Source organism: Aythya ferina (genome assembly GCF_964211825.1).
Source record: "Aythya ferina genome assembly, chromosome: W".
Lineage (NCBI taxonomy): Eukaryota > Metazoa > Chordata > Aves > Anseriformes > Anatidae > Aythya > Aythya ferina.
The window spans coordinates 2,885,909-2,901,791 of record NC_140313.1 but is presented as its reverse complement, the minus strand read 5'-3'; the positions used below and the strand labels follow the sequence as shown (position 1 = coordinate 2,901,791).

Sequence of the window (15,883 nt, the reverse complement as noted above, 5' to 3'; positions counted from 1 at the left end):
TTATTTGGAAACCTAAGGGTTAAAAATAATGACAGGGAAAAATCGATTACTAATTTTGTTTTTAGTGATTCTAGGCCTCAGAGAAGGCCTTGGTCAATTGGCAACTTGGAAAAGGCATGACCAGATAATAGCAAAAACGGGATACCCCATCAAAATATGGGTGACTGTGACAGAGGGTTATGTACCACAAGCCATCACGTTTGATGCTTGTGAGGTGTTAGTTTGTGGAGATTTAAATGCCCAACGACAACTGAGCAGAGAGAACAAATAACTGGGAGAGACCCAACAGCCAGATTGAGAATAGCTGTATGGAAACAATCCTCTATTGCCATCAGAGAAAGGGAGAAACTCAAGGAGAAAACAGGAGAGTAAACAGGAGGCCCTCTGAAATGTGGCAGTTCAAACATTTGAGATTCAAACAGGGTATGGGGATGTGAATGCCTGGATAGAATGGGTCAAATATACTGTCCAGAGTCTCAACCGTAGCTACTGCTATGCTTGTGCCTCGGGATGACCGATTGCCCAGATAGTGCCCTTCCCATGGGGGTGGACCACAGACTCCCAAGGGATGCGATGTATGATTGCATTGTACCAAGAGAAGACTGCCTGGGGAAGTGAGGCCTGTAAGTCTCTCTCTTTGCTATTCCCTTCCTTGCATGATAGCAATATCAGAGCTCCCCCTGTATTCTCCACAGCTATAGGTAACCATACAGCCTGCCTCTCACGGCAGGGTGTGAGTGCTACCCAGCATCTGGGAGAATTTGCCTTGTGCTTCCAAGGATTTGATGGGAAACTGCTCAAGACTTGAGATCCCCAGGGCAGATCTCTGGTGGTACTGTGGAGGGAAGACCTTACGGTCCACCCTACCATCTAATTGGGGAGGCACTTGTGCACTTGTTCAATTAGCTATACCCTTCACCCTGGCATTTGAAAGAGAAACATCACAAATACCCAGAAGAAGTAAAAGAGGCTTAGGAATATCATTTGATGACAGAGTATACATAGATTCTATTGGGGTACCTAGAGGAGTTCCGGATGAACATAAAGCCAGAAATCAAATTGCTGCAGGGTTTGAGTCACTGTTCTGGTGGGTAACAATCAATAAAAATGTGGATTGGATTAATTATATCTATTATAATCATCAGAGATTCATCAATTATATCAGGGATGCGATAAGAGGAATCGCTGAACAACTAGATGCCACCAGGAAAATGGCTTGGGAAAACAGGATAGCATTAGATATGATGCTCGTGGAGAAGGGTGGTGTATGCGTGATGCTGGGCAACCATTGTTGTACTTTCATCCCTAACAATACTGCCCCGGATGGCACAGTAACAAGAGCATTGCAAGGGCTTACCACCCTTGCCAATGAATTGGCAGAAAATTCGGGAGCAGACACTTCCATCACAGGATGGTTGGAATCTTGGTTTGGTAAATGGAAAGGGATGGTAATGTCCATATTTACACCCTTGATCGTAATAGCAGGAGTTTTGACAGCCATTGGCTGTTTCACTATCCCCTGTGTAAGGGGACTTGTCCGTCGATTAATTGAAACCGCATTATTGAAACAAATGACCATGGATCCACCACCCTACTCAGATAAAATGATGATATTAGAGGAAATGGAGAGCAAAGAAAGTGAAGAAGAGGAAGATATTTACCAAATTACACTTTAAAAAAAATATTAAACAGTTTTTGCAAAAAGTCAACAGTTTATAAAAAAGGAAAAGGGGGGAATTGTGGGAATAGAAATGTTGTTTTTGCAGAGTTACATTGTTTAGAAGGAAGGAATGTGGTACTGAGATATGCTTACAGTGATAAGAAAGCTTAGCAGGCGACCTTGTAAAATGCAGACAACCAGACTCCTTAGGACAATTAGGTGAAAATCAGGTGTTAAGTCAAGTCAGATAAGTGAAGAAACATTACCCCTTCAAGCAGTAAAAATATCAAAAGAAATTTGAAATTTAACAGGCGGGTAACTGAAGGCCATGCATTGTTTGTGAAGCATCAGACAGATTGTGAACCTGGATTACCCAGTCAATGGGGAAACAGGGGAGGGTCCTGTCATCAAAAAGTATATAAACTGTGTTTTGGAACCAGTCGGTGCACTCTCCTGCTTGTGGGGCACCTGCCATTGCAATTGCGAATAAATTACTACTTCACTGAGATCCTCGCCTGAGCCTAAGTTATTGGCTATGGAGTGTTTCTCACAAAACCCAACACAGAAGTACCGGTGCGGCGCTCCGGGAGGGAGCCAGCTCGCTGCTGAGGCAGCCCCCTTCTCTCTCCCCCCCACCCCAATCCTATTTCCCCCCTCACACGGCGACCTGCAGGGCTCCCTTCCTCCAGGATGGCGTAGGCCTGGCCCCCTTCCTCCGTCATTCCCCGGCCAGTGGCTGCTGAAGCCATAGGGGTGAGGGGATTCACCCCTCACACACACACGATGTTTTGGCTACCATCAAGATGGCGCCCAGCAGGTCTCAGCCTCTTCCTGGGATTTTAACAGAGCCCCCTGGCTGACCCAACTCAGTCACTGGCTCCTTCCACGGGGGTACACGGCCACCCTTGCTGTCCCCTATCAGCCCCATGGGGCTGGGGGGTGCAGCCCCCGCTGTTTGGGGCCTCATCCGGCACCTGTGGGGGAAGAGCAGCGCCTCTGCTCCTCTTCCCCCCCAGCAACAATAAATACTAATACAAACTTTCCACGCTTTTGGCTTGTGCCCCAGGGACAGGCACAGGCAGCCTCCCCCCCTCGCCTCCAGCCATGCCTCCCAGCTCGGAACAACACCAGCAAAAGCCCTGGGCATGTCCCTGGGGTGTCAGGGCTGCCCCTGTCCCTCCTTGTGAAGCCCCCTTGGTGATGGCGGGGGGCACGGCCACGACATTGGGGCAGGTGAGGAGGGTGATACTTCAAGGTGGTGGCACTTCATCTCCTTTACTCATCTCTCCCTGAAGCACCGGGCTGGGAGCTCCCCGGCCGGCTTGGGGTGAGGGAGAAGGTCAGGCCCACGGCGAGTAGCAGGGGTTCCTTGGCATCTCCGTGAAAGATTTCAGTTCGTAGGGGATCCCCGAGTCGACCTCGATCGACTTGCGGGAGAAAAGCAGCCGGATGTCATCATGAAGGTAGATCTTCCCTGACTTGGAGCTGTGAAACCTGGGAGGAGACTAGTGATAGGACAAGAGGGAATGGCCTCAAGTTGCACCATGGGAGGTTCAGGTTGGAAATGAGGAGACATTTCTTCTCAGAAAGAGTGGTCAGGCATTGGGACGGGTTGCCCAGGGAGGTGGTGGAGTCACCATCCTTGGGGTGTTCAAGGAAAGGTTGGACGTGGTGCTTAGGGACATAGTTTAGTGGCTGACAGTGGTAATAGGGTGATGGTTGGACCAGATGATCTTAGAGGTCTTTTCCAACCTTAATGATTCTGTGGAGGAGCCTCAGACTTGCAAGCAATGGCAGCACAACCTCATCTGGAGTTGGGGACACAACTCCCTCCCCTCCCGTGGCCCCTGGTCTTTGAAGCGGCCATGCTCTGGTTGCCTTCAGAGGAACAGAGGTGGCTGTCATGGGGCAGGACTACAGCTCCCTGCAGCCCTTTTAGTGCAAATAACAGCTAGTCCCTGCTCCTCCCCAAGGCTATAGGGTCAAGCTACTACCCCACTCACTAGCAGAGGGGGCTGCAGGTTTGGGGGAAGCAGGGACATAGGGAGAGGGGTCTGGGAACCCAGGACAGGTCTCCATCCCACCCCATATGCCCTACCTCAGGTGCATCAGGTAGCAGAGGACCCTGCGGGGCGGGCTGGTGCCCAGTGGCTCGCTGGGGGCCACAGTGGCCCCTTCCTCCTCCCCCATGGGCACCAGGAAGATGCGGTGGCGTAGAAAGGTCATGTGGTTGGCCGGCATATCCTGGAAGTCGTATGTCACCAAGAACATCTTCACCACAGTCTTGTTGGGGTTAAATAAGGTCTGGGGGTAGAGGATGGGTGAGTGGGGGGTCAGACTGGGAAGGGCCCAGGAATAGATCCATAGGACAGGGCTGGGGCATCTGGAGGCAACAACAGAAGACTCAAGGGACCAGAAGAGTCATCCTTGCCCCACACCAGCACCAAGGAGCTTTGCCTGAGGCTCGGCTCTTGCCCTGTCCATGTCCCTCACAGAAGAGCCAGCACAGGTCACTCAGCTGGCCCACAGCTAAATCCTCTCCACCCACCTCCACTCCCATGTTCCCATCCCATCCCCACTACACATACACAACCCACCAGCCTCATCCTTCCCCACATCTCCTGTCCTGCTGTCTTCCTGCCAGCACACTGGGGGTACTGTGCTCCCTCCACTATGCTTTCTTGGTGGCCATGCTACTCCTCTGCACAAAGATTTCTGGCTGCTGCCCCAGCTAAGCAGCACAATAGCAGAGATGCTGTGGATGCCCCATCCCTGGAGGTGCTCAAGGCCAGGCTGGATGGGGTTTGAGCAACCTGGGCTGATGGGAGGTGTTCTGCCCATGGCGGGGGGGTGGGACTGGGTGAGCTTTAAGGTCACTTCCAACCCAAACCATTCTGTGATTCTGTGATAATGGAGTATCTCCGCCCCAGGAAGCAACAGGAGCCCAACTACCACTCACCACTTGGATGGTTCCAGTTTTGGGGACACTGTAACCCTTCTTTCCCAAGGCCTCCAAGTCAATTACTCCCTGGGGCAAAACAAACAGCACATGAGAGAGAGAGAGAGAAAGCCCATGGAGAGCCCAGCTAGGATGCAACATGGGGCCAAGACTCCACTTTCTCTTTGCTTTGCAGGTTAAGTGTTGCTCCTGAGATAGCTGGTGGTTTCTTCAGATGTGTGGCTGCTTGAGCCAAGCTCTCCAGAGAAGAGCAGCCCCTGAGGATGTGCAGTGTCTGGACATAGCCCCCGCTCACCTCCCCCACTGGCCCAGCCCATGTGTACGTACCAAGAAAGGTGAGGGTGTGCTGTGTTGAGAGATGTCAAAGTAGGTGACGTTCACAGGCAGAGTGGCATGCTGGGGGCAGTAGGAGCCGCTGGCACCAATCTCTGCTGTGAATCCCTCGATGCGTCCTGATGGTGCAAAGCGCCCCTTCAGGATGGACTCCTGAAAGAGGAGGGAAGTGTTAGGGACTGGAGACTGCCCACAAGGGACCCTGGCTGCTTTTTCAGAGACAGATCCCATCCAGCCATAGGTGGCCTGAAACCAGCCATCTGGCACAGAGAAGAACCTGCTGTTTGAGCTGTCCTGGTGGTGAGCAGCTGACACATCACAGCCAATGTGCACAAGACCCTTGAGGACAGGCAACCCAGCCCCATGCCAACTGCCATAGAAAGCAGCCAGCTCCTGTTGGGCTCAGCTTCTCCCAGCCCGATGCCAGCCTAGCCCAAGCCCTCCAGACCCACCTCCCTCCCCAGCAGGCCATCACTGTGTGGGTGCTGTTACCTCAAAGTTTCCCAGCAGAGCATGGCTGATGGTGGTGGTGGCCCAGGGTGCTGCAGAGGACCGGGTTCCCCTCCGGAGATGTCGCCTTGAGAGGAGAGCAAGAATCAGTGTGGGACTAGAGAGCACAGCCTTGGGTTGTCCATCTCCCTGGGGGTGCAGAACCTTCTCCTCTGATAGAGATGGAGACGTCCCTCCCTCCACCCCTTTCCTTGGTAGAAGTTGAACCCATTTTTCAAACCCCAGAAGCAGCCTCCTTCCACCCCACAGCCCGGAGTCTTGTGGAGGGGAGATGCCCACCAACCCAACCCAACCGCCCCAGCAGGCTGTAGGGTGCTGGGATCACTGTGCACCCCAGATCATGCTGCGAGGCAGGAGCTGCTGGGACACTCACGATTTGAGGCGCAGCCCGCTCTTCAGCCTCCTCCCAACTGCAGTGCAATCTGCAGAGCTCTGGAAGGGACATGAAACCGACGAACGTGTTAGGGCACCAAATGGGGACCGTGCACCACCTCTTGCCCTGTCCCACATCCCTGCTAGAATGGCATGGGGGGCAGTGTGAAGCATGGAGAGGACACAGAGCTGCCAAAACCCCGACCTGGCTGCAAGGGCAGGTCTTTACCCTCACAAAGTGGCTCTGCTGAGGAAGGTGGTGACGAAACCCAAGACAAGGGTGCAGCACGTAGCATCCCACCCCATAAACCACATCTAAGGAATGGTAACATGTATGACAAAGCTCCCTGGCCAGTCTGGGAAAAGTCCCATCCCCAGGCAATTCATGCAAAGTCTGGGCAAAGGGTTGGGCTGCCCACAGCCAGGCTCCTATAGCTGTAGGGTGGGGGATTAAAGACGGCCTCACTGCTGTCTCCTTTTAAAAGTGCCCCCTTTTCAGGGGTTTTCCTTTCTGGAAGTCACACAAAGGACAGCACAACACAAAGGGATGATGGAGCTAGCTGGCATGACCGGGCTGGAAAAACAAGGGAAGCTGCCGGAGGACCTCACTCTGCAAGGGCAGTGCTGAGGGCAGCCACGCTGGGGGACAGTCACCAAGAAGGGCACGTGGACAGGGATGGAGCTGTGTCCCACGCACAGTGCATCCTGTCTCTGAGCAGCAACAAAACAGGGTGCCTCTGCTTTTGTAGGGCCGGTGGTAGGCTACAGACCACATGTCCCAGGGCTGGCCACTATCCAGTGCACTGTGGCACTGGGACAGGACACGGTGCTGTGCCACTGTGGGCCATGTGCCCAAGAGGGACAGCTCTGGGTGTCTCCAGGCTGTTCCCTGCTTCTTCCTACCCCCCCAGCAATGCTCACCTTGGCTGCAGGGAGCAGGTGGTTCCAGAAAGGGGCCCCCTTGGTGTCTGTGCTGCGGCAGGCTGTGGGCACTAGGTGGCATGGCAGGGTCTTCTTCCTCTCCGATGGGGACAGGCTCTCGTCCTCAGAGCAGGAGTCGGCCACAACTTCACCAGTGGGCAGCAGCTTCCTTTTGGCCCGGCAGCTGCTGCCACTGACCCGGCTGCTCCCGCAAGGCGTCTTCTCCAGGGAGCTCAGGCTGCCAGGCTCGTGTCTGAGTACTGTCTGTGGAGCCGGGGACTCCTTGCACCCATTGGCCACCACTGGCCATTCCTCTCCTCCGCAAGCCCTGCTGCTGTGAGCAGGGCTGCTCCCTGGCTTTTCTCTCCTCCCACCAGAGTCCAGCTGGGATGTTTGTGCAATATTGTGCAAATCAAGGTCAAGTAGTTTGTGGCCACTCACCTGCTCCCCGTTCTCCCTGCAGTCCGCAGGCTGATCCCCCAGCAGGACAGGGCAACCGTCTCTCATGTGTGAAGTACTGCAAGCAATGTGCTGAGGCCGGGAGGAGGAGGTATCCTGCATCTTGTCCTCTCTTCTGGCCTTGGGGCTGTGGCTAGGGCTGCCCTTGCACCGGTGCTCCACCACCCGCAGCCCGCTATGAGAGAAGTGCTGGGCAGAGCTGCACAGGGAGAGCTCCTCCACCAGCAGACCATCCTTGAAGGTATCATCATCTTCCAGGGCAACCTGCCTGGGGCCCCTGTCACACTTGCCATCCAACCCCCTGCCACCACAGCGAGTTCGTTTGGGATCCCGCACCCCCTCTGGAGATTGCTGCTTGGGGTAGCCCCTCTTGACAGCCAGCCGGCTGCCTGTACACTGCTCCGTGCTCTCAGAGGAGCTGGAGAGATGGGAGAATATGGAGACCTGGTAAACCTTCTGGTGCTTGATCTCCGTCTTGTTGTAGCCCATAAGGATGCCGTGGTGGGTGCAGCACTGCGAGGAAGGCTCCAAGGTTGCCTCTCTGCTGGGTTGGGGCAGGCCGGAGTCTGTGCTGGGCTCCGGGGGCAGGGACGTCTCTGCATGGATGTGCCGCATGGAGATTCACTTGGCTGGGCCCCACGTGGAGCTGGAGCCAGGACAGCCCATGCAGCAGCAGGAAGGGGACAGTAAAGTGCCACAGGTGATGGTGGGAGGGCAGGGGCAGGAACTGGACGCCCTCACTCAGGACGTTCGAGTGAACCCTTCTTTATGGGGTGCACTGCAACACAGCATCTGGAAAGAGAGGGGAGAGAGGTCAGCCAGGATCAGGGTCCTTGTCCTGCCTTCTGGACCTGCTGGAAGATGGGCAGACCTGCTTGGACCTCCTGATATTGTATAAACTCACTTTAGGATAGAATAAATCTTGTAGTTAAAAATGTAATGAGAACAAAATATACGACATCTTCTTATCTGTCGACCTTCTGTTGAAGCATCTTGTTAAGTGAAACATCCCGTTATCTGTCAACCTTCAGTTAGGCTGAAACTTGAGCTAACTTGAGCCAATTCGGCATTCCTGCGGCCTGGGAAACAACTGATTCAGCCAACTTGGCATTCTTTAGCAAAAGGTGAAAAGTACATCATGAGGAAGACCTATGGTCTTCCTCCCAAAGACCACCGCCCACGTCCCAAAGACCCCTGCCCACAATTCTTGGGAGGCTTTGCACAAGCGCAAGGACTGATAAGCTAATTAGCATACGAAGCGAGAGTAGGCGGGTTTAGGTATCGAATATGTATAGGCGTTAATAGAATATTCATTGTTTTGCTGTATAAATATGAGATAGTTTGTCACTTTGAACATGCACGTTATGCGGAAGGATCCCTCGTGCATCCAGCGCTGACAATAAAGGATACTTCGTCACTTAGAAATTTCGGCTTTGATCTTTGAATCAATCTGGTGACCCAGATGGGACACCCCCTCTCTGCCAGACTGCAGGACCCGCTGGGAATAGGACTCCCTAGGGTACCCCCGGGATTTCTCGGGGGGACTCCTTGACTCAACGGATCACTGCGGAGGCAGACAAGGATCCCATCTCTGTAAGTGACAGTATTCTTTATTTTGGTTTTGGTTTGTTTGTTTGGTAGACCGGTCATTTGAAACTGCCCATAAGTCGGAAGATAAAAGTTCTGCAGGGTGGTGTATACTTTTGTGGCTAGCACCTTAAGTATATGTTTGATTTTGTTGGCATTTAATTGCCGTTTGGAACCTGGCAAGTTTGCTAATAAGGTTCATTTGTTAGTGTTACTTATTTCTGTTTTCTGACTTATTGCATGTGGAATTTGACTCTGATTATTGCTATTGTGATTTTGGCTATATTCTTGGTAATAATAGTAGGTTCTTGGCGTTGCTATAGAAAGATACCTGCGTGCTGCATTTTGTAAGTGATAAGTGTATTCTGAAAGTGTGAACTGGGAAAATGGGAGGAAGGCAAACTGGTGGGATTTTAAAGAAAAGCCCTTTAGGATGTGTTTTGAGTCATTGGAAGGATATTGGAGGATCTGCTGGTGGAAGTGTGAACAGGAAAACATTGATAAAATATTGTAATCAATGGTGGCCGCTTTATAAGCTGGACTGTGGAGAAAAGTGGCCTTTTAATGGAACTTTAAACTATAATACTTTGCTACAGTCAATGTTGTTTTTGAGAAGGAGAACAGGATGAAATGTTGTATACTGATGTTGTTTCAGCATCTTGGTGGGAAAAGGTAGGGAATTAAGTTGGCCCCTGACTGAGCCTTTGATGTTGGCATTAGAAAAGTACAGGCTGGAGAAAGATAAAGGAAGTGTTAAAAGGGTTGTTGAAAGTGTTGAAGGTGTTTGAAGTTGAATGAGCAGGGAAAGAGGATGTAGGAATGTTAATATTTCTGCCTCAGCCCAAGGCTGAGATCTTAAAATCACGGGTGTTAGCCCTCTGGGGCAAAGGGATCAGGATGGGTCCGAGAGTTGTCAAGGAAACAGAAAAGCAGTTAACTCTTAAAACAACCTGAGTTCATGTGCGAGCTCAGATTGCCGATGGGACCGCTCAGGGAACTGTGGACAATTGTATTCCCCTGACCGACCCCCACTGAGACCCTAATCATCCCGAAAATTATGAACGGTTAAGTAAATACTAAAATCTGGACGAATTGGGAATTGAGAATATGCTTCCAACAAGGTCCAAAAGAAACCCCTGTGGAATTTTTGGACCAACTCTGAAATGTAATGAAAACAAAACAAAACAAAACAAAACAAAAACACAACGATTTGGACCTGGCTTCGGAGGACAAATTGACTAGCCTTTTCCTAGGGTAATCATTGGCCCCTGATTTCAACAGAAATAACGGGGACCTGGGGAATCTACCCTAGCGGATCCTCCACTTGTTATAATGAAGCTAGGGGAGGAACAGAAGTGAAATTTCTTGTTAATATGGGGGCAACATATTCGGTTCTAAATTAAGCATTTATGCCTTTACGGAATGATTATGTTAGGGTAAAAGGTGCAACCGATAAACCTGAAAAGGCTTATTTTTGTGAACCTTTGAAGTACAAGTTAGGGAAACAATGGGGCGTACACAGATTTTTATATATGCCTAACTCCCCATGGGCACTCTTAGGTTGAGATTTATTAGAGCAATTAGGAGCAGAAATTGTCTTTGAAAAAGGGAAAATGGAATTAAGGATAGGAGAAGAACAACTAATAAATGTGTTGAGCTTGGCACTAATACAAACTGACCCTAAAAGTGAAATACCCTTAGAGATCACAGATCAAGTATATCCAGGAGTTTGGGCCACCGAAGTCCCTGGAAGAGCTAAAAATGTGACCCTAATAATTATTAAATTAAAGCCAGGAGAGAAACCCGTTAAGGTTAAGCAATATCCTTTGAGGATAGAAGACAGGAAAGGAATTAAAGAGATAATTGATAAATTTCTACAGTATGGATTATTGGTTGAATGCGAATCAGAATACAATACACCCATATTGCCAATTAAAAAGGCAGATGGAAAAAGATATAGGCTAGTTCAGGATTTGAGGGCCATAAATAAAATCACTGAGGATATACATCCAGTAGTGGCAAACCCTTATACTTTGCTGACTAAATTAAAGAATAGTCAAGTCTGGTTTACCATACTGGAGTTAAAAGACGCCTTCTTCTGCCTACCCTTAGCCACAGAAAGCCAAAACCTATTTGCCTTTGAATGGGAAAACCCCGACTCAGGCAGAAAGACGCAGCTTACGTGGACAATACTACCTCAAGGATTCAAGAATAGCCCCACCAGTTTTGGAAACCAATTAGCAAAGGAACTTGAAACTTGGATACCTCCAGACACTGAAGGGGCTTTGTTACAATATGTAGATGATCTCTTAATAGCTACTGAGACTAAAGGGAGTTGTATTCAATGGACTATAAGTCTCCTTAATTTTCTGGGTTTAAATGGATATCGAGTCTCTCAACAGAAAGCCCAGCTGGCTCAACAACGCGTGACCTATTTGGGATTTGAAATTTTGGGAGGTCAGCGAGAACTAGGAACTGAACGTAAGGAAGTCATTTGCTGGACTCCAGAACCCCAAACGGTAAAGGAGCTATGAACCTTTTTAGGAATGACAGGTTAGTGTCGCCTTTGGATTTATAATTATGGACTAATGGTAAAGCCTCTATATGAATTGATAAAGAGTAATCAGTCAAAGTTAGTCTGGACTGGAGAAGCACGAAACGCCTTTAAACAACTTAAACGAGAATTGATGCAAGCTCTGGCTTTGGGATTACCGGATCTCTTGAAACCCTTTTGGTTGTTTTCTCATGAGAGACAAGGGATAGCTTTGATAGCGAACAGCTGTGTGGTGCTGAGCTGCCGGTTTGGTTAAACCACAACAATGATTAAGAGACTGGAGCATCTCTCCTATGAAAAAGGCTGAGAGCTGGGATTGTTCAGCCTGGAGGGGAGAAGGCTAAGCCACCTGGATGTGATCCTGGGCACCCTGCTCTGGGTGTCCCTGCTTGGGCAGGGATTGGACCAGATAGACTCAAAGGTCCCTTCCAACCTCATCCCTTCTCTGAGGCTGTGTAACCCCCATGCTGTAGCCTGCCCTGGCTGCCCCCACACTCACCGCTCTGCAGCACAAAAAACACTGCACTCCCAATCAACCTCCCCGTCCTGCCGCAGGCTGTTGTTGGTACAGCTAGCTGAAGACACCTGCCAGCTAGGCATCCCCCAGAAGTGGTGTGGCTGCCATGGAATGGCTCCCACCATCACGGTGTGCCTCCGAACCTCTGTGCCATCCTCTCCAGCTCTTCAGTCTCCACAGCAGCTCTGAGGGCAAAGAAAGGGGGAAATGCAGGGCTGGTGAGATTCAGAGGCTCACCGAGAGCAGGGCAGGAGGGTAGAATCACAGACTTCTTTGGGTTGGAAGGGACCTTAAAGATCACCCCGTTCCAACCCCCCTGCCATGGGCAGGGACACACTCCCACAGGTTGCCCAAAGCGTGGTGCTGCCTGCCCACAGGGTCACACAGGCAGAGAAGGCAGTATTGAAGTTCAGCCTCTCCCAAATCCAAAGGTCACATGAATCTATTGGACATCTCAGGCAGTATTTTCACTTTACTTTCCATTTAAGCCACAAATACTTTAAGCTAAGCTGTAAACTCTCATACCTTGTTTATCTTCTTCCTTGCCTTCCTGCATGAAAATCTGTGTATAGGAACAGATTCCTACTTCTTTTTGGTGATCATTCTATGACCTGCTTTCCAAGACACTGCAGATCACCAGCAACCTCTGGGCCAGCTAGCCGCTGGTCTCATGCCTATCCATCCCATCCGCCCACAGCACCTGACACTTTCTGGCCCTACAGACAAGGAAAAGGGCTTGCAATTGCTTTCTTCCGGTAAGAGATGCATGGCAGGGATGGCAGAAAACAGGAGCCTGACAACCCTGAGCATGATGGCCCCAATCAGTCTCCCCCAGAGCAAAGACAGCAATCCTTCTATGTGCACAGCACTCACCTGCTCAGAGGCGCCCTTGATGTATGAAGTAGATTTGCAGCTGCAACACAGCTCTATTGTGGTCACAATCCACCAGCACCACAGCTTTGATGCCTGGAAGAGGGCAAAGAGGAGAATTAACCCAGGCAGCAGCTCATAGTACAACACTTTCACAGCAGGCAGGAGCCTTTAGGCACCTCCATTGTCAGTCCCTCTGCCGTGGGGCTGCTCAGGAGCTTTGCAGTCCCAGGAAGCTCTGGGTGAAGGAGAAAATGCTGCCCACCGCTGGGGACCGTGCAGCTCTCTCCCCATGCAGCCTCAGCCGGGGGCTCAATGCAGCAGCCATCTGAAGGGAAGCCACTGTCTGTGTCCTGTTGGGCAACCTGACCATGAGCACTGCTCTGAAAGATGGAAACAGCAGGGCTAGGCAGATGAACAAAATCCCTGCAGGGATGCTCAGAGGCACTAAATACCCAAGTGCACCCCTTTCTGGCACCTTGGTCCAGCAAATTCTGCATCAGTGCAATGAACATGTGGCCTGACCTTGCCCTCCTCAGAAAACGTGCTGTTCCCTCGTTATGTTTTCAGTAAGATTTGAAATTAGTTCCAGTCTCTGAAAACAGACCAGCCCAAAAGCCACCTCCATCAGAGCCAGGGGAAGGGAACCACCAGCAAGCAGCCAGAACAGAGATGCAACACGCCAGCTCCCACAGAGCACTTGCAGCAGGGCAAGTCAATGTTGCAGCACAACAACCCCCCTGGTCCTCTTTGTAAAGCTCAGCTCCTCCTGGCACCCTGAAGGAAGGCTGGTAGAGGAGCAGGTGGGTGCCTGCAGACACAGGACGCCATGGTGTTGGCATACCATGTTCTGTCCACCTAGGACGGGGAGAGCTCTCTCCCCAGGTAGCTGCTACCCTCCTCCGTCCCCAAGGCAGATCTGCACCATGACTTCCATGGCACGGCCGGCCACTGGGAAACAAAATTGGCAACTATCGGCAAGAGTCAGAACAGGGCAGCAGGAGAAAGCCACATCTTTCCTGCGCATGTCCACCCAGGACAAATGTGTGGATTCAGCCTGCACCTTTCTTTCTCTAACCCACACCCCTCGGCAACCACAGCCCTTCCCAAGTTCCCAGGCAGGCAGAATGAGCCCTTTTCTCCCCAGAGGCAGCTGCCTTGCAAGAGAATTAGTCTATCAGGTGATGCTGACACCACAAACCCATCTCAGCTGAGATCTCCACGCCAGTCACCTGGTGATGCCAGCACTGGGCAGTAGTGTGCACCCCTAGCCTGAGGGGCTGCACCTCATTTTGACAACCCAGGTGCTGCTGCCAAATGCACTGTGCAGGGAAACACCAGGATTCCCCAGCCCACCCCCAAGTACACCCCGGGACCCCCTCACATGCCCCGCAGCTGGGGACAGGGAGCAGCAGGAGCACAGTACTGCTCCTCTCCTGAATGCATCGGGAGGGACAGGCCCCTTACAGCACCCAGCTGGAGCCTACAGCCCCTCTACAGAGCAACATGGGGACCCCAAACTACTGCACCTACAGCAGGGACAGGGAGACATCACCTGGACATCTCTCCCTTCTTCTTCCCCCAGAGCCAGGCATCTCCAGAGCCCTGCTTCTGGCAGCTTGGATGGGACAGGAGCAGGTCTGGGTCCTCCCCAGCCCTGCAGAGCTGTACAGGTGCCACGTGGGACTCCCTGTGCCCACACCAAAGGTTCGGCCCCTCCTAAGCCCAAGCAGCTGTGATTTTGCTGGTGTTTGGCCTGTACCAGTGCTCTAAGATAGGACTGAATGGACTTTGCCTGTGGGGGGAAAGCCTGGCAAGAGCTCCTGCTTTCTGCCCTGCTCACACCAAACTCCCAGGTGACCCAAACAGCTGGAGGGCTGAATGGGGCCAGAAGGGCAGCCCAGCATCCAGAGAAGCAGGATGGTTGCTGTATGGCAGGCAGGTCGAGCAGAGCTCCCTCTGTATCAACCACATTTTGAAGGAGAAGAAATTCCCTTCTATAGTGCTGCAGTGCCACTAGGGTCACAGCCCTGTTGTGGTTTGGCCAGGGTCTCCCAGCACCTGGATCCAGAGCTTTCCCTTCTTCCCCCAGCCTGGCTAGCCCTGGGGAAGGACACAACGCCTCACCAGCCACAGGACCTGAAGGGAGGGAGCATGTCCCAGGCACTGGGGCAGAGACCTGGCATTCCCCGGGGACACTGAGCCAGCAGACCATGAGGCAGGATGACACAGCCAGGCCTAGGGGTCAAGGACATGGCTTGCCTGCTGCTTTTGTTCCTATTAGCACATCCGGGGCAGGGAAGGGGACACACAGGACAAAAAGACCATGGTCTCAGTCTGGTGGCAGGTGAGGAAGGGTTCCCAGCTGGGTGATGCAGCAGCTGGACCACATGCCAGGCTGCAGCCTGCAAAAGGATCTGTTGCTGTTTGAACTGCTCTGCACCGCACACGTCGTGGGCCAGAAAGGAAGCAGGGAGGGTCAGGGGCAGCTCTGTCAGCTTTGGAGTAATTTGGGGGCAGGATGGGCAGAGGACTGGAACAGGGGCACCTGGCACCAGTGCAAGAAGAGCAAGAGCTGTGCCCAAAGGGACTCAGTAGAACCCACACAGCTTCCCAAGGCCAGCAAGACAAGGGGACACATGTCCAGGTCTGAGCATCACTGACTGGGGCAGAGCACCAAGACCATGGGCTGGAAAGGGACAAGAGGGATTCTTGCACCTTTTGGACAACAAAAATGACAAAACCAATGCCAAGCTGGTGTTTATACTGCCTTTTGCTCCCTCTCCTGGGAAGAGCTAAGGAAACCCTTGCAGCCTCCCTGGGTTCAGGCAGGAACCATGCAGCACAGAAGGAGAGGGGCTGTCGTTACAGGAGGGCAGAGAATCACCTGTGGTACATGCAGAGCATGAGGCAAGAGAAGAAGCAACAGAAACTGCTGGAAAGTGACTGCCTAGAGGATAAGTCACAGCCCTGCCAGTCCTATCTGAACCCAGAAAAAGGAAGAAAATGTAACCATTGGAAGTGTAAAGCCACAAGTTTGGCACAGGCTAAGAGAGGAGCTTGAGAAGCACCGGCAGGCAGAAAGTTCCCATCACATGCCTGAAGGATGGCAGCACCAGTAGCAATGCTGCCGTCAGAGGA

The 15,883-nt window shown here is 51.8% G+C and overlaps 1 protein-coding gene across 10 annotated transcripts in view; it reads right to left on the bottom strand.

Moving 5' to 3' along the window:
- Positions 1-15,883, bottom strand: part of LOC311426278 (atos homolog protein B-like) — a 78,073-nt gene that overhangs the window by 18,373 nt on the left and 43,817 nt on the right. For 6 of the 10 annotated variants that reach the window (XR_014686648.1, XM_084502543.1, XM_084502542.1 and 3 more), the window contains 6 exons: positions 12,746-12,838; positions 11,855-12,057; positions 6,756-8,006; positions 5,836-5,894; positions 5,445-5,529; positions 4,947-5,105 (listed from right to left, as the gene is read on the bottom strand). Coding sequence is in view for 9 of the 10 variants with exons in the window: in XM_084502543.1 (XP_084358669.1) it covers positions 4,947-5,105; positions 5,445-5,529; positions 5,836-5,894; positions 6,756-7,829 (1,377 nt within the window). In the remaining variant the exon portion in view is untranslated. Of the gene's footprint in view, positions 1-962; positions 3,166-3,758; positions 3,965-4,619; positions 4,689-4,946; positions 5,106-5,444; positions 5,530-5,835; positions 5,895-6,755; positions 8,007-11,854; positions 12,058-12,745; positions 12,839-15,883 lie in introns of those variants that run through there. The other 4 variants (XM_084502548.1, XM_084502547.1, XM_084502549.1 and 1 more) reach the window with 4 other exon arrangements.